Source organism: Lepidochelys kempii, chromosome 1 (genome assembly GCF_965140265.1).
Source record: "Lepidochelys kempii isolate rLepKem1 chromosome 1, rLepKem1.hap2, whole genome shotgun sequence".
NCBI classification, from domain to species: domain Eukaryota; kingdom Metazoa; phylum Chordata; order Testudines; family Cheloniidae; genus Lepidochelys; species Lepidochelys kempii.
In genome coordinates, this window is record NC_133256.1 from 46,972,229 (window position 1) to 46,991,242 (window position 19,014).

Here is a 19,014-nt window from a genome sequence, read left to right on the forward strand (position 1 = left end):
GCCGTCTGGAAGCTTGCAACGCCAGACAGTTACCAGTCAGTCAGGAATCGATTTGGAGTGGGCAAATCTACTGTGGGGGCTGCTGTGATGCAAGTAGCCAACGCAATCAAAGATCTGCTGATATCAAGGGTAGTGACCCTGGGAAATGTGCAGGTCATAGTGGATGGCTTTGCTGCAATGGGATTCCCTAACTGTGGTGGGGCCATAGACGGAACCCATATCCCTATCTTGGCACCGGAGCACCAAGCCGGCGAGTACATAAACCGCAAGGGGTACTTTTCAATAGTGCTGCAAGCTCTGGTGGATCACAAGGGATGTTTCACCAACATCAACATGGGATGGCAGGGAAAGGTACATGACGCTCGCATCTTCAGGAACTCTGGTCTGTTTGAAAAGCTGCAGGAAGGGACTTACTTCCCAGACCAGAAACTAACTGTTGGGGATGTTGAAATGCTTATAGTTATCCTTGGGGACCCAGCCTACTCCATAATGCCATGGCTAATGAAGCCATACACAGGCACCCTGGACAGTAGTCAGGAGCTGTTCAACTACGGGGCGGGAGGGATAGCTCAGTGGCTTGAGCATTGGCCTGCAAAACCCAGGGTTGTGAGTTCAATCCTTGAGGGGGCCGTTTGGGATCTGGGGCAAATATTGGGGATTGGTCCTGCTTTGAACAGGGGGTTGGACTAGATGACCTTCTGAGGTCCCTTCCAACCCTGATATTCTATGATTCTGTGAGTCTACAGCCTGAGCAAATGCAGAATGGTCGTAGAATGTGCATTTGGAAGTTTAAAAGCATGCTGGTGCAGTTTATTGACTTGGTTAGACCTCAGCGAAACCAGTATTCCCATTGTTATTGCTGCTTGCTGTGTGCTCGACAATATCTGCGAGAGTAAGGGGAGACATTTATGGAGGGGGGGGAGTCAAGGCAAATCGCCTCGCCGCTGATTACGTGCAGCCAGACACCAGGGTGGTTTGAAGAACACAGCAGGGTGCGCTGCGCATCAGAGAAGCTTTGAAAACCAGTTTCATGGCTGACCAGGCTATGGTGTGACAGTTCTGTTTGTTTCTCCTTGATGAAAACCCGCCCCCTTGGTTCACTCTACTTCCCTGTAAGCCGACCACCCTCCCCCCTTCAATCACCACTTGCAGAGGCAATAAAGTCATTGTTGTTTCAAAAACATGTATTCTTTATTAATTCATCACACAAATAGGGGGATAACTGCCAAGGTAGCCCAGGAGGGGTGTGGGAGGAGGGAAGCACCAGGTGGGGTGGTGGATGAAGGGAGGAAGGAAGGACAAGGCCACACTGCACTTCAAAATTTATTGAATGCCAGTCTTCTGTTGCTTGGGCAATCCTCTGGGGTGGGGTGGTTGGGTTCCCAGGAGCCCCCCGCATGTTCTGGGGCATCTGGGTGAGGAGACTGTGGAACCTGGGGAGGAGGGCATGCGGTTACACAGGGGCTGCAGCGGCGGTCTGTTCTCCTGCTGCCTTTCCTGCAGCTCCACCAGATGCCGGAGCATATCAGTTTGATCCCCCAATAGCCTCAGCATTGCATTCTGCCTCCTCTCATCACGCTCACGTCACCTCTCATCTCACTCATCCTTTCTATCCTCACGTTCATTTTCTCCTTTCCTGGACTCTGACAGTGTTTGCCTCCATGCATTCTGCTGAGCTCTTTCAGTGCGGGAGGACTGCATAAGCTCAGAGAATATTTAATCGCAAGTGCATTTTTTTCGCCTCCTTATCTGCGCTAGCCTATGGGACGGAGATGATAGGGGGAGCATTGAAACATTTGCAGCTGCGTGAGGAAAAAAAAGGGAGAGTAGTATTTAAAGACACATTTTAGAGAACAATGGGTAGACTCTTTCACGGTGAACCAGGCTGTTAACATTACATAGCACATGTGCTTTCAGTACAAGGTCGCATTTTGCCTCTTATATTGAGGGCCTGCCGGTTTGGTGTGAGAGATCACACATGCATGGCTGGGCAACAGAATTCTGCTTGCAGGCAGCCATGGTAAGCCACAGTCTTTTGGCTTCTTCAGCCTTCATAAATGTGGGAATGGTTTCAAACAGCAGTGCCCTCCTTTCCCTACCAAGCACCTGTTGGGTTGGCCATTTAAAAGGAGGGGCTGCGGTTTTTGGGTTAACGTGCAGCACAAACCCAACTAAACCCCTCCCCACCCAATTCTCTGGGATGATCTCTCTCCTGAGGATAACACAGAGAGATAAAGAACGGACGTTGCTTGAATGCCAGCAAACACCGGGACCATACGCTGCCATGCTTTGTTATGCAAAGATTCCAGACTACGTGCTACTGGCCTGGCGTTGTAAAGTGTCCTACCATGGAGGACGCAATAAGGCTGCCCTCCCCAGAAACCTTTTGCAAAGGCTTTGGGAGTACCTCCAGGACAGCTTCATGGAGATGTCCCTGGAGGATTCCCACTCCATCCCCAGACACGTTAACAGACTTTTCTAGTAGCTGTACTGGCCATGAATGCACTCCAAGTCTTCAGGGCAAATTAATCATTAAACACACTTGCTTTTAAACCATGTATTATATTTACAAAGGTACACTCACCAGGGGTGCCTTCTCCGGCTTCATGGTGCGGGAGCCTGCCTTGGGAGGGTTGTAAGGGTATTGGCTCCAGGGTGCTACACGGTTCCTGGCTGTTGGGTAGAACAGTTTCTTTGCTTGCCTGCTATGTGCTCTCCTCCTCCTCCTCCTCTTCCTCGTCCCCAAAATCCTCATCTCTGTTGCATGAGACTCTCCCCTGGCAGGTGTCCACGGACAGGGGTGGGGTAGTGGTAGGGCCCCCCCCAGAATTGCATGCAGCTCATCATAGAAGAGGCATGTCTGGAGCTCTGACCCGGAGGTGCCGTTTGCCTCTTTGTTTTTTTGGTAGATTTGCCTGAGCTCCTTAATTGTCATGCGGCACTGCTGCGGGTCCCTGTTGTAGCCGCTTTCCATCATGCCCTTGGAGATTTTTGCAAATATTTTGACATTTTGTCTTTTGGAAAGGAGTTCTGATAGCACAGATTTATCTCCCCATAGAGCAATCAGATCCAGTACCTCCTGTTCGGTCCATGCTGGAGCTCTTTTGAGATTCTGGGACTGCATGGTCACCTGTGCTGATGAGCTCGCCATGCTGGCCAAACAGGAAGTGAAATTCAAAAGTTCCCGGGGCTTTTCCTGTGTACCTGGCTAGTGCATCTGAGTTGAAAGTGCTGTCCAGAGCGGTCACAATGGAGCACTCTGGGATAGCTCCCAGAGGCCAATACTGTCGAATTGCGTCCAGACTACCCCAAATTCGACCCGGCGATGTCGATTTCAGCACTAATCCCCTCGTCGGGGAGGAGTACAGAAATTGATTTTAAGAGCCCTTTAAGTCGACAAAAATGGCTTTGTCATGTGGACGGGTGCAGGGTTAAATCAATCTAACGCTGCTAAATTCGAGCTAAACTCATAGTGTAGACCAGGGTTAAGTATGTCATAATGTCATATACTGCATTAAATATTTAACTATATTATTTTCAGTCTTTACAAATGTGGGTATTCGCATGTTTCCAAATGTAAGTACTTTCCATTTCTGTTGTGCATCAAAGCTTTCCCCTTAATTACTTCTGTTTTCAGTTTTGCTAACAGGGACAGAGAGCATATATTTTTCATTTGGACTGATTCATTCAAATCTGAGAAACCAATTGGGAGTTGAAAGTGCAGGAAAGCTTTTCCTCTTCCAATTTATGGATAAAAAGCAGATGGGAAAGGATGAGATCTATTACTTCTAAAAATTTGACAAACATTGGACCAGATTTTCAAAGGTATTTGGGCACGTGAAGATGCAGATAGGTGCCTAGTGAGATATTCAAAAAGTGCCTAAGCTGGTTAGGCACCTAACCTGCTTAGGAACTGTTGGAAATCCTAGGCTGCTGCTTTAGGCACCAAACCACCTTTGAAAATCTGGCTTATGACCAGAAACAATCCATCAGTTCACAAACTATGGTTAATACTTCCTTTGCATTTAAAACTGATTTATAAAACAAAAACTGAAATTGCAGTTGCTTTGAGCATTGGTGCACCTTGGTTTCTCCTAGTCTCTGCCTGTGGCATGTAATCTTTGTCTCCTGAGGACTGTAATACTTTGCTCTAACTTTGGCTGTTGGAGTTAGTGAGCATGGTGGTGGCCTGTGATATTCAGGAGGTCAGATTAGACGATCTGTTGGTCCCTTCTGACCTTAAACTCTGTGAAAACATGTTTTTGATAAGCTTACTTTTTTATTTAACTAATAAAAACAATATTAAAATGCTGTTTTTGTCATTTAAATAACTTTGATTTAAATCGATCCATCCTGCAAAGTTGTGAATGAGTGCGGGAATTGTACAGTCCCCCAAACCTTTCCCTGTTCTGCAACAGGGCCTGCTGAGCACTAATCGTTGTCTATGCTTCCACTCAGGATTCAACAGTTAGTTACCAGCCTGATGGAGCAGTCCTTTAGTCATCTAGTTGTTGGCCTTATTGATTAAAAGGCTGAGTAGAGAGTGGAGATGAGGTTCCCTCTCTTTTCATTAGCTTTTGCCCTTTCAGTGGATCTGCTCTGAACACTGCCTTCAAGTGGAGGCAGGAATGAAAGTTCTGTTCCCTGTCCCAGTTGTCTGAAAAAAAGCTTGCTCAAGCAACTCAAGGTGAGGATGTGAGAGGGGCCAACCTGGAGACATAGTAATGGGTCCACTCAGAAGAGCAGCCCAGCAGGGGACAATGACCAATCGGAGAATGGAGCAATGTAGGAAACGGGAGTGGGAGAAGCATCTCTTGGAGAAATGAGGGAGAGACGCTAAAAGATGAGGAACAACACAACCCAGGTTTTTTTGAGGTGATGAGGACAAAGTATTTCTGGGATGTAGGAGGGAAAGAAAAGAACAAATAGAAGCAAAGTGTTTAAGGTTGGGGAACATACATACATACATGCTTTTTTGGCTTTGTTAAGTGTGATGGTATAAATTGGCTCAGACAGACAAAGGTGTTAACCTGACCTTTTCAATGTACAACACTGAACAATTACACAAGGTTTGAGGGTTTGAACCCAGAGACCCCAGCCTGCTTAGTCCCATGGCAAACACACCATTAAAAATCTTGTTAACCTTTCATTGAAGATATAAAAAAAGAATGCCCAGTCTGGTCAGGGCATCTTTCCGGATCAGTTAAAGCATTTGAAATGGAAAGTATAAGTAAGGCTTTTATTCTAACGATATCCCTTATCTTTCACTTTAACTGAGGGAAAGAGTTAGAATTTAGAGAGGTTTTTAAAAGAAAAACAAACAAGCCAACCCTGTGTGATACTTTTAGATGGTATTAAAGATGACCGTCTGTCTTTTGTGGGGGAAAGGAGAAATGAGATGGGCTGGAGCTGCTGCTCTTGTGAAAGTCCAGTCTCGTTTTCTTGAAGACAAAGCAGGACAAACATACACAAAGTGGGAGAGAAGAAGAGCAAAGATAGCAAATGCAGCTTCTGTCTCTGCTACTTGCTCTTATTTGCTGATGGAAAAACACAGGCATAGCACATAGTTTTACTGACTACTCTGAGAATTGGTGAATTTGTAGCAGTATCAGGCTGTTTAGGGCATTGCTTTTAGTTGCTTCTTTGGTCACAGGCTACAGTATTGTTGCAAAATATGCAGCCTTGGCTGGCTACACCAAACTCTTACTAAAAGCAGAAGGGAAAAGGAGAGAGATGAGAAAGAGAAGAAATAAGGTGGGGAAGGCTTAAAGATACATGGGGTCTGGGGTCTCACATCCCAGTTGGTGTTTGGGATCGAGCTGCAGCTGATAGGAGTGGCAATGTCATTTGGGTCCCCCTCTCTGTCCCAGTCTGGTCAGGACATCTTTTAGGATCAGGATGATGAAGGCCCATCAGTGTCATGGTGGATCCCAGGGTTCAAGGAAGCAATGGGGGTAGTAGCCATAATGGTGAAGCTTGCTGCTTCCGATCCACTCAACTTCCAGCCAGCTGGCTAACTAAGAGCTTGTCTACTACACTTTAAATACTACAGTGGCATAGCTGCAGCACTTTAGTATAGACACTACCTATGCCATCTCCCTGAGGGCGGAGCTAGGTCGATAGAAGAATTTTTTGTTGACCTAGCTCTGTCTGCATGGTGACTTAGGTCAGCTTCACTAAATTGCTCAGCAGGGTATGGATTTTTCCACATCCCTGCACAATGCAGCTGGGGTGATCTAATTTTCTAGTGTAGACCAGCCCTAAGTTTAAGAACCCCACAGAAGAGTGATGGGTGGAATAGCCCAACCTCTCATTATTCTGTTCTATTAGGCCAAGGGTCGGCAACCTTTCAGAATTGGTGTGCTGAGTCTTCATTTACTCACTTTAACTTAAGGTTTCGCATGCCAGTAATACATTTTAACGTTTTTTAGAAGGTCTCTCTCTATAAGTCTATATATTATATAACTAAACTATTGTTGTATGTAAAGTAAACAAGGTTTTCAAAATGCTTAAGACGCTTCATTTAAAATTAAATTAAAATGCCGATCTTACGCCGCCGGCCTGTTAAGCCCGCTGCCAGCCTGGGGTTCCGTTCACCTCGGCCAGCAGCAGGCTGAGCAGGACCCTGGCTGGCAAGGGGCTGGCAGCCAGAACCCCAGACCGGCAGTGGGTTGAGCGGCTCAGCCCGCTACCACTCAGCTCGCTGTCGGTCTGCCGGCTCCTGCCAGCCAGGGTCCTGGCTGCTGGCCCCGCTCAGCCCGCTGACGGTCTGGGATCCTGGCCCTGCCCACATGGAGTGGGTACCTACCTTTTCCCTGGTTCTAGCCCATTCTCTTCCTCTCTCTCTGCACTGAGATGAGGGTGGGAGTGCGCTGAGCACAGGGATGGGGGTGAAGGAGCAGGCTGGGGGTTGGGGTGTAGGGTCTGGCCAGGAGCTAGAATGAGGGAGGGGGCTCAGGGTTGGGGCAGGAGGTTTGGGTGTGGAGTGCTTACCTGGGCAGCTCCCATCTGGTGCGAGGGGTGCAGGTGGGAATGTGTGTGGGGGGGGGGTGCAGGAGCTCCCATTTGGTGCTCAGGATGGGGGTAGGAATGTGGGGGGTGCAAGAGTCAGGGCAGAGGGTTTGGGGGGGCTAGGGGTGTGTGAGGGGAGTGCAGGAGTCAGGGCAGAGGGCTGGGTGTGTGTGAGGGGTGTGCAGGAGTCAGGGCAGGGGGCTGGGGTCGTGGTGGTTGCAGGGATCAGGGCAGGAGGCTGTGGTGTATGAGGGGGGGTTCAGGGCAGAGGGCTGGGGTGTGTGTGTTGGGGTGTAGGGGTCAGGGCAGAGGGCTGGGGGTGTGGGCTAGGGTCGAGGGGGTGGTCCCAGCCCCCTACCCAGAGTGGCTCACGGCAGGGGGCTGGAGGGGATATGCCCTGATTCCACCCCCCGTCGCCGTCGCTGTCGCCACCTCTTGTCCGTCTCCTCCCTGGAGCAGCGCACGCTGCGGCTCCACTTCTCCCCCTCCCCCGCAAGGGCAATCAGCTGATCTGCAGCAGGGAGGGAGGGACAGGAATCTAGCACGCTGGGGGAAGAGGCCGGGGAGGAGGGAGCTTGCCTGCCCTGCAGCAGCAGCCGGCAGGGCGGGGGTGGAGAAGAGCAGGCCAGAGCGGGCAGGATTTTTAATGGCACGCTGCTGCCTGCCGGTGTCCCAGCCGTCAGCCCCGCTCAGCCCCCTACGGGCCTGGGTTCGGCAGCGGGCTGAGCGGGGCTGGTAGCTGGGACCCGGCAGGCAGCAGCATGCCATTAAAAATTGGCTTGCATGCCGTCTTTGGCATGCGTGCCATAGGTTGCTGACCCCTGTATTAGGCCTTAGTTCTAGGGGCTAGGAACGTTACACACTGTATTATGAACTCCATTATGCTTGTTTTGTGATATAGTAGATTTTTAATCTGCTTTCAAAAACTAATGAAATGAAACAGTTCTAAAAAGAATCATAATGTAACAAAAACTAAAAAAAAAAAAGTCTTCTCCAACTCTATTGGTTATAATTTTGAGAAGTGTGTTGTCTTTTAGTTGTCTTTTGTCCTACAGTATAGTCAAAAAAGTATAAATTTATTATACTGATTTAGAAAGGTGTATTGCTATGGGGAAATCATTAATGTGGGTTAATATAGTTTGGAAAAAGAGTCTGGAGATCTTAGAAAGTAAATATATGATTCAAAATATAGACAGTTGTTTAATTTCTCTACAACAAAATACATCATTATTGTGCTGTCACACATTCCTATCTCTCCTCTCCTTCAACGTGCCAGCCTCCATCACTTTCTTGTCCGCTTCCCACACGAGCACCTTTATACTTTCTTCCATGCTACCCTTTACTCATAGAATTCCCTCTCCAGATTAATTCGTAAAGCCAGTATGCAGGTTCTTGATCTTCTTGATCTTTCCTCAAGACCCACTTGCACCATGATGTCTGTGATAGTTTACGAACTGATAATACCTGTGCAGGTACTTTAAATAAACCAGTAGCTTAAGCATGTGCTTCACTGTTTTGAGGATCAGGACTGCAGGGCCCAGACTAACACCTTGAATGATTAAGCCCTAGATCAGACTCCAAGCCCTAGATCGGCCAATCCAGAGTACCAGTTTTATACTACAACAGCGTATTAGACAGTGCATATGTCCGCTGACAAATACAAACACTATGGTTTATCAGTGGGGATCGAAACAAGGTAATTAAGGACCAAAAGCACAATCCCCTGCTACGCGAACTAAAGGAACTCAAGGATCAGTTTTAATTATTAGTAGCTGCCACTAGAGGGAGATACATTCAAGTACACTAATCCACTGTATTACACATACACAAAACTCACAAATCTAGTTTATACTTAGTTTGCTCCTGTGGTCTGCTTCAGACGTGGTCCTGAGAGGTAGGGTGACCATACGTTCTGTTTTGGCAGGGACAGTCCCCTTTTTAAGCCCTGTTTCTGACATCCCGACTTTTTTGGCAAAACTGGGCATTTGTCCTGTTTTGCTAGGAAAGTGGGGCACGGAGGAACATTTGGGGTGGGGGGGGGGGTAAGCGGCAACTTTTGGAGGGGGGGATAGGAGCCTGGATGATGTCTCTGCAATGTCCTGCCCCTCCAATCAGGGAGTAATGGAATGTCATGTGCTCACTCTGCCACCCAATCCATGGGCAACCCAGCTGGTGAGTGAATGACCAGGTCCTGCAGCATCTGCTTGTGCCAGGGCACCAAAGATGGCATGGCCCTCCCCGCAGACCCCTCCCCCTGAGTGGTCCCTGCAGCCCCCACCCCGGCCTTATGTCCTCCCCATCCACCATCCTTCAGAGCTGGTCCCCAAAACCCTGCACAGCCCCCCCTCCCCCACCCCAACAGGCTTCTTTTCTTCTCCAGTCTGCGTCTAGTAGCCCACTTCTGCCACATCCCAGCAGGGGCACCATTTAAGGAGGGCATCTCCCCACCCGACTTTTGTACCACTGGCTGGGACCAACTCCGCCACCCTCTGGTCCTCCATCACTTGCTCACTCCTCTCACCAGCCGGGAGTGAGCTGCCCCCTGTCATTCACTCCTCTTCCCCCTCCCCTCCCCAGCCAGGAGTTGGCCCTCCCAATCTGAAATGGTGGCTCTGCATCCCAGCTGTCCCCCACTTCTCCAGGGCTGCTCTCTGGAATCTCCTTGGTCCTTCCCATTACCTGGAGGCTCCTTCCTGAACTTTTGCTGTGCCAGCACCCAGAGGGGCATCACACTGCTAAAATGGATCATAGTCCAATAGCTTCACCTCCTGGCTGTGAGCCCTGGCTACTCACACCCACACACTCACACCCTTCTTTGCTGCCCAGATCCCAGCCCATACCCATTCCTCTTCCCTCTTTTCCCATCTCTGCTACTTTGCTCTATTGGGGGCATGGAGGAACGTTCGCAGGAATGTGAGAGATGAGTAGTAACGCCAGGCAGCTCAGGCCAGCCTTGCACATCCCGCTTTCAGTTTAGGGAAATATCATCACCCTACTGAGAGGCCTCCCCTGCTTCTTGTGTTTAGCCTCAAATTGCACTTTCTTTGTGTTCAGAATGTAAAAGTTTTGGCACCACATAGTTCTCTCCACATTAAAGCTAAAATGAGCTTCAGAGATTGTATCTGATCAGGCTGCAGGCCTGTGCTGTACTCCCAGCTCCATTTAAGTGGACCTGTTTTAAGAATTCCTTTAAGTATTGCTCAGAATATACAGTTCTTAACTGCATACATGTCTCTTTATCATAAACAGTAATCACAAAGATTTAAACGTACTACGCATTTTTCCATTCTTTTTCTCTTATCGGGTAATTATTTTTGAAGACTATTTTCAAAAGTTTAGTAGGAGAACATCTGGTTGTGGTGATCACAGTAGTCTGTGCATAGACAGAGTACTGATCATGAGAGCATCATTGATTTTCATGTAGGGCTAGTCCCCTAAGCCTCCCATATGCTGAAGACCATTTCTACTGTTGGCGCTCTTCCAGATGGTAGGTAGTCCCTTTTCCCAAGACTCCTGGATATCTGCTCTCCGAAAGGCCTGGAGAGCACAGGAAGTGGACAAGACAGCAGGAGTATAGCGGCTGGCTTGAAGGCAGTTGTACATGACTGAAATGGGCAATTTATCATGGGTTATCTGTGAAAATACTCAGATTCTTGATCTTTTATTTTCTTTTTATGGTAAAAAAATGTTATATTAGGACTCTTTATTTTAAACTCACGTGTACTAATATCCACGCTGTCATAGACAAAAACGTGTACATTTCCACGGTATGCATCCAATGAAGTGAGCTGTAGCTCACGAAAGCTCATGCTCAAATAAATTGGTTAGTCTCTAAGGTGCCACAAGTACTCCTTTTCTTTTTGCGAATACAGACTGCGAATATGGCTGTTACTCTGAAACGTGTACATTATGTTACTGATATACTGTGAATACATAGGGCTCTAAAATCCATCCAAAAAGAGTTCTTTTACACCTCAGGAGTCTGCATTGTGCTAATCAGCTTTTCAGCTAATGAAATACATAATAAGATAGTGAGATATCAGAAATTAATTTAATGTGGAAGAAAGCAGAACCAATGTATTTTTTAAAGATGTTAGCCCAGTTAAAGCCAATTTGGGGAATTTCTTTTGGATCTGAAGTAGAGTGCGGCTGTTACTGCCATTTCAGCTAGTTGCAGCTGTTTCAGGAATGTTTCGGAGATGTTGCCAAAAATGTGCTGTTATCTCTAGTTGTTCTAATATTAGAGTGAAATTTATATTGAAAAACATTTAAATAGGATCAAAATACATTTAAATACATCTTCAAATCTGGTGTTTCATATTTTAAGTTGCTTTAATAATAAGATTCAGTATGATTTTAACTGGCTATACTTGATATATTTTTCTTTTAAATAAGTAAATCAGAAGTTGAACTCTGATGTGATTGTTAATTGAGTGGATCATGCTATTTGAAGCATCATTGATAAAAGAATAAATATCAACTAACAGTATATAGTAAATCTGATTTTAACAAAAGGTTGAATACAGTAAAATAAAGGACTGTAATAAAGTAGTGGAATAGTTGTTTCTCGGGTGGTTGGGGTTTTTATCAGGCTGACGAGTTTGTAAACATTCCTGTCTTGACTGAGAAAGCTCAACAATGCCTTGAATTGTCGCTATAGTTCATCTTTGTATTTTCTTCTGAGACCAGTAGGCACAAAGTAAAAAGGTCTTTTTCTGTGTGTATTTTTACATTTGATGAAAAAAAAAGTATAGTTCTAGAATGATGATTTTTATTGGCTTTTCCCCCAATACTCTATGTATTTTATGAAACATTTCAGTGTAATTATGCATTTTTCAGAAGAAAACAATCTGATAAAATGCATAGCAATAGGAATTTAAATCTGAAGATAAAATTTTCTGTACACTTGAACCAAGTTTCTGAAAATCCAACAGTTCACAGTGTTGTTGAATGAATCCACTACAGAGATGCTATATGTCTGTTTAAACATTATAGGACAGTACACTATTTATTCCACTAGGTGAGAGAAGAAATAATGTAAAACTACGCAAACTGAAATCAGGAAATATGATACCAAGAACTCAGGAAGCAAAAAGCCACTGGAAAACTGATACTTCATTATTAGCAAATTGTGCATACTGATGTATTGTGATTATTAGAAAATTTTAAGAAATAGGTAAATTGTAGCTAGTAATCAAACTTAGTATAGAATATGCAGAGGGTGAAATAAGCAACTAGCTCCTGGTTTATTTTCCAATATTAATTCAGCTTGCTGTCTCTTATCTTATAAAAGTCTAACTCAAGACAAAAATGACATCAAACTGAGATTCTTCTTTAGCTGCGAAAGACGAGAACAAACAGCCATTTAAATGTCTGGTTGTTGATGCTCTGCAAGTGCTTCCCTTCTGCAACTGGGCTGACTGATGGGCTTTTTTAAAACGTCACTGCAATCAGATAGAAGGGTGCAGCTTTGCTTTACCGCAGCATGATGCAGTTGTGTCTAATACAGTGTGTTGTTCTTGGAAACAGACTGAAGGGAAGCAGCTGACCAGACCATTAGAGGTTTTTCTAAAAAAGAAAAGAATAACAAAACCTGTGAAATTCCTTAAGCTGCAGAAGAGACATTCTCAGTAGGGCTTCAAGTTGATACTCTGTTTGCTTGCCGGAGGAGGTGCATACGATCAGTCTATCAGTCTCTAATGGAAAAAGCCTTCAGACAGGCAGATTGCACGCTATTAAAGGCCAGCTCAAAAACCCTTCAAGGAGACATTCTAACTGTTTATACAACAGCTGCTTTGGTACAGTATATGTATTAAACGGAGCCTATGGAAAAGGTGCAAAAATCTGATTCATTGTGGAATGGAGTACATGAAAGCTCCTACTGAATGTCTGCAGGGTGAAAAAAAATACAGCAAATAAAGCTAAGTACCAGCCCTGAAGGAGGAGCAGAGGACAAGCATCTCATGGTGTGTTGTTGTTGTTATTGTTGTATTAAATGTGGGCTTACCTACCACGGAAGAAGTTGATCTGCAGAGACTTCATTTCCTCTTCTGACCCCTCGTTTACATCACTAACTGGTGACAGTTACATCTACATACTAGTACCTGCCACTTCAACTGCTCAGAATTATAGAAGCCTCTTTGTATGCAGCAGACATGGCTAGCCAGCAGGATTCAGGCTTCTTTGAAATCAGTATCAAATATTTACTGAAATCCTGGAGCAATAGTGAGTAGCAGAAGAGTAATATTTTAATATTGTACATTGATTGGTAAATAGTAAGGATAACCTAAATAATAAAATCTTAAATTTACTGTATGTTTGTGTTATTAGTGAAACAAATAATTTTTGATTCCTTCTTCTATAAAAACAAAAATGTCACAGATTTAAATAGCTTTCATTAACTGCAAATATGGCAATGAGATTATACTAGGTTTTTCTTGATTGAACTCTCAAGTTAGGCTGCTTTCAGGCTCTCTGAAATAGCACAGTGGTAGTGCATTAAAACAGAATTTCCTGCCTAGATGTTTGTTTGATTTGTTCAGGCTTTATCTAAATATTTTAAGTGCTATTTAATCAGTGGGGTGTGGCATTGTTCTGAAGTATTTTGTATTTGTTTTAGCCTTGTATCATGTGAACAAAAAATGGACTGCTTATGTTCCAGATCTGCAAGTCATCACTGTAATATTGTAAAAGCCAGAAAAAAAAATCAATTAGGTACTTACAGGTTTGTTTCTCCCCCCGCCCCCTTCCTTTATGCTTTAAATTCAGATTCGTTTGAAACATTAGTATCAAAAATGTATCAGGGTGTATATCTAACCCAAACTTGAAGCTTTATACAATGTAAACAAATGAGATTATAGTCTTCTTTAATTATTTCTCTATTCATAATGCTAATAATTTATCACTGTGTATATCAATCAGTCTTAGTTTTCAGGAATGCATTGTAATATAATAATGTATTATGATGTATAAGATCTCAAAGTAGAGGCAATGGTTGTAAATATAGTCACATTAGAATTAGGCCTCTAGATTCTTACTTCTGATACAGATTTAATTTTTATTTAAAATATATATATATGTTGTATTCTCTTTTCGCATTAGCTACTGTTAGTAGTGGCACACTCAATACATTAACAGTTTAAAAAATATAGAATACAGTCTCTCTGGAAAAATCCAATTTGGATTCATTACTGCATACGTAACCATCATCCCAATATCTATAATTAAACAGCTCCTGAATAAAATGGTGTGTTAGATACTATAGTATATAAAATTATACCTCTGCAGACATTGTTAGTGACTGACATACATCTGATAACCAGTTAAGAAATGTAAAAAAACCCTAAATATGTGTTACACTAGGATATCCACTTCTAAATGATAACCATAGAAACCATGTTTTTTCCAGGTCAATTTCAACCATCGGGCTTGTCTGAATCAGTTTTTCTCCCACAAGTGTGAAACCACTAGGGAATAATACTGTTACCTAAACAGTATTTCTTGATTTGCTATAATCCTAAACCATTTTGCACACATTCATTACGTTTAGAATCTATGACATAAGACTTAGATGATGAATTTAGTATTATTTTGCTTTTGAACTATTAATTGTTTAAAGGAAACAAAAGTATGTGTTGTAACAATGGGTGTCATAACTAATTACAGTCAGTGTTACGAAAATAAAGAAAAATAAATCATTTTGAGGGTAGGGAAATTGTCATAAATGGATCCTGTTTCTTTTTTTAATTATATTAATAATAAAGGCCAGGTGATACTAGCCCTTACATTTTTTAATCATAAGAGGTAAGAACATAGCACTGTTACAATATTATGAAGACGGATATAATTTTTTTTAATTTCTAAATTGCTGATACCACAGATTTTTTTCCTAGGAAAATATTTTGAAATAACTAATGCATTCCTAAACTGAAATTAGAAGTCCTTAAATGAAATTCTGCATTTTTCTCTGTTTTAGAAAAATGAAATTGATATATGAAGTATCACTTTTTCTGCCATTCCTTCACAGATAAATGTGGTGTTCTCTACTGTACTTGGATTAAACATTGAGGAAATCCAGTCAGTTAATCCAATTTTATTTAAAGTTGTTGTCGGACTATCTACCTGCAGTCTGAAAGGCTGTTTATGAAATTGTACATATTTTCTGTGGTTGAACAATAAACTATTTGATCAGAGAATTTTGTGGAGTTCAAAAGATTTGGGGCTCTATTAAACTCTGTTATGTGGTGGGTGGAACACCCCCTTGCTTGAAAACTTACTGCTAAGGTTCCATATTCATGCACAGGAACGTGTTTTTCAAAATAAGAGGTGATGTGTGTCTGCATAGGTGAGCACAGAATCAAGCTGTTAGTTATGCTAATGTGTTTGCCCAAAAGAAATACTTCTGAAAATACTATTTTAAAAGAAAAAAAACATAAAGGCTCTGCTTTGTAATTTACCAAAATGGTAGTGGTAGTAAAGGTCCTATTAATAAAAGTTTCCGTAAACTGGCATTTAATAGAAACAGCAAACATAAATATTGGTTGTCTTTCTTAAGGTTTATTAGTCTAACGAGACCAGTCATTCCTGCTGAAGCGTATTAAGGTTTATACAGAGCATGAACTTTTTCTTAATGGACTGTTTAGTGCACAATTACCCATTCTGTTGCATGGTATGGTGTTAGTGTCCAACTTTGCTATCTAAGGTCTTCTGAAATGCAATACTACTTTACAGTTTCATGAAGCGGCAAGGTAGGATTTCTACCTGGCATTCCAGAGTGCTTGCTGAGGGGCCCATCTGTCATGCTCACTGGCTCACCGTGGTCAGGTGAGGGAACCAGCTTATATTTATTTTAGGTGTTTTTATGCACTCATAATATTTAGGCTCAGCTTGGCAATAGCATGTTGTAGATGGGTAAACATGGCTGCTTTTTGGAGCAGCAAAAAAGTGCATTCAGTGGTATGGCTCCTTTGCATTCCCCCATATGTGGCTGAAAGGATCAAAGGCAGAATTTTGCCCTAAATATGTTAATGAAAGACTGAATTTCAAACAAAGCTGGCAAATATTCCTATAACTTGCCAGATTGACAGTGCTTCCATTTGCCACTTTTCACATATAGGAACAGCCGTAGATCATAAACGCAGTACATATTATTATTTTAGAAATTATGTTAATAAAATACCAAGGCCCAGATACTCATACCCTTACTCATGTTGAATAGTACCTTACTCCAAGAGTAGTTGCACTGAAATAAGTGGGACTACTCCTGGACTAAAATACTAAATGTGAGCAAGGGCATCAGAATATCGTTTGTAGATTTATTTTGTGGTCGTGTCCCAAACCCTGTATTTTTAAAGAAATTATTTAAATTAATGCAAAGAATATATGTAACAAGAAGGTTCAGTATTTTAGGCTGGTCTGTCAGTAGAATATTTGCTTTCTAAATGGTTGTTACATCTTGGATTTATGCTTAACTTCTCATCTTTTCAGAATAAAAAAAATCTGTAGATAAGGGATCTTTTTATAGTCTACAGGAAGTGTACACTATTAAATATCCAAACACAAATTCATATTTTTGTACTTTCTATATTAGACTACCAGTTCAGTGTTTTCTTCCTTTCCTACTCTGTAGGAGATTCAGAATGATGCAGGTAGATGGCTTCCTTCCTCTCGCTACAATTCAAATATTATGTGAGCTGCTACAGATTGTTTTGCAATGATTTCATTTTCCTCAATATAGATTTTAAGATGGCTTTTATGAATTATAAAATGATAGATGGGACACATTTTGCATAGCTAACATTTTGGTTCATAGAATCATAGAATATCAGGGTTGGAAGGGACCTCAGGAGGTCATCTAGTCCAACCCCCTGCTCAAAGCAGGACCAATCCCCAATTAAATCATCCCAACCAGGGCTTTGTCAAGCCTGACCTTAAAAACTTCTAAGGAAAGAGATTCTACCATCTCCCTAGGTAACGCATTCCAGTGTTTCACCACCCTCCCAGTAAAAACGTTTTTCCTAATATCCAACCTAAACCTCCCCCACTGCAACTTGAGACCATTACTCCTTGTCCTGTCCTCTTCTACCACTGAGAATAGTCTAGAACCATCCTCTCTGGAACCACCTCTCAGGTAGTTGAAAGCAGCTATCAAATCCCCCCTCATTCTTCTCTTCTGCAGACTAAACAATCCCAGTTCCCTCAGCCTCTCCTCATAAGTCATGTGTTCCAGACCCCTAATCATTTTTGTGGCCCTTCGCTGGACTCTCTCCAATTTATCCACATCCTTCTTGTAGTGTGCGGCCCAAAACTGGACACAGTACTCCAGATGAGGCCTCACCAATGTCGAATAGAGGGGGACGATCACGTCCCTCGATCTGCTCGCTATGCCCCTACTTATACATCCCAAAATGCAATTGGCCTTCTTGGCAACAAGTGCACACTGCTGACTCATATCCAGCTTCTCGTCCACTGTCACCCCTAGGTCGTTTTCTGCAGAACTGCTGCCTAGCCATTCAGTCCCTAGTCTGCAGCAGTGCATTGGGTTCTTCCGTCCTAAGTGCAGGACCCTGCACTTATCCTTATTGAACCTCATCAGATTTCTTTTGGCCCAATCCTCCAATTTGTCTAGGTCCCTCTGTATCCTATCCCTGCCCTCCAGCGTATCTACCACTCCTCCTAGTTTAGTATCATCCGCAAATTTGCTGAGAGTGCAATCCACACCATCCTCCAGATCATTTATGAAGATATTGAACAAAACCGGCCCCAGGACCGACCCCTGGGGCACTCCACTTGACACCGGCTGCCAACTAGACATGGAGCCATTGATCACTACCCGTTGAGCCCGACAATCTAGCCAACTTTCTACCCACCTTATAGTGCATTCATCCAGCCCATACTTCTTTAACTTGCTGACAAGAATACTGTGGGAGACCGTGTCAAAAGCTTTGCTAAAGTCAAGAAACAATACATCCACTGCTTTCCCTTCATCCACAGAACCAGTAATCTCATCATAGAAGGCAATTAGATTAGTCAGGCATGACCTTCCCTTGATGAATCCATACTGACTGTTCCTGATCACTTTCCTCTCATGTAAGTGCTTCAGGATTGATTCTTTGAGGACCTGCTCCATGATTTTTCCAGGGACTGAAGTGAGGCTGACTGGCCTATAGTTCCCAGGATCCTCCTTCTTCCCTTTTTTAAAGATTGGCACTACATTAGCCTTTTTCCAGTCATCTGGGACTTCCCCTGTTCACCACGAGTTTTCAAAGATAATGGCCAATGGCTCTGCAATCACAGCCGCCAATTCCTTTAGCACTCTCGGATGCAACTCTTCCGGCCCCATGGACTTGTGCACATCCAGCTTTTCTAAATAGTCCCTAACCACCTCTTTCTCCACAGAGGGCTGGCCATCTACTCCCCATGCATGATGTCCAGCGCAGCAGTCTGGGAGCTGACCTTGTTAGTGAAGACAGAGGCAAAAAAAGCATTGAGTACATTAGCTTTTTCCACATCCTCTGTCACTAGGTTGCCTCCCTCATTCAGTAAGGGGCCCACACTTTCCTTGGCTTTCTTCTTGTTGCCAACATACCTGAAGAAACCCTTCTTGTTACTCTTGACATCTCTTGCTAGCTGCAGCTCCAGGTGCGATTTGGCTCTCCTGATTTCATTCTTACATGCCCGAGCAGTATTTTTATACTCTTCCCTGGTCATATATCCAACCTTCCACTTCTTGTAAACTTCTTTTTTATGTTTAAGATCCACTAGGATTTCACCGTTAAGCCAAGCTGGTCGCCTGCCATATTTACTATTCTTTCGCCACATCGGGATGGTTTGTCCCTGTAACCTCAACAGGGATTCCTTGAAATACAGCCAGCTCTCCTGGACTCCTTTCCCCTTCATGTTAGTCCCCCAGGGAATCCTACCCATCTGTTCCCTGAGGGAGTCGAAGACTGCTTTCCTGAAGTCCAGGGTCCATATCCTGCTGCTTACCTTTCTTCCCTGTGT

At 43.6% G+C, this 19,014-nt stretch overlaps 1 protein-coding gene across 14 annotated transcripts in view; it reads left to right on the forward strand.

The window, feature by feature from the left end:
* The window catches only part of FRY (FRY microtubule binding protein), a 373,522-nt gene that overhangs the window by 76,247 nt on the left and 278,261 nt on the right, over window positions 1-19,014 (forward strand). The window contains exon 1 of one of the 14 annotated variants that reach the window (XM_073341359.1): window positions 12,357-13,236. The exons of 10 other annotated variants lie outside the window; for them this stretch is intronic. In XM_073341359.1, coding sequence (XP_073197460.1) covers window positions 13,167-13,236 — 70 coding nt within the window. In that variant the 5' untranslated portion in view covers window positions 12,357-13,166. Of the gene's footprint in view, window positions 1-12,356; window positions 13,237-15,816; window positions 15,835-19,014 lie in introns of those variants that run through there. 3 more of the 14 variants (XM_073341333.1, XM_073341350.1, XM_073341378.1) reach the window with 3 other exon arrangements.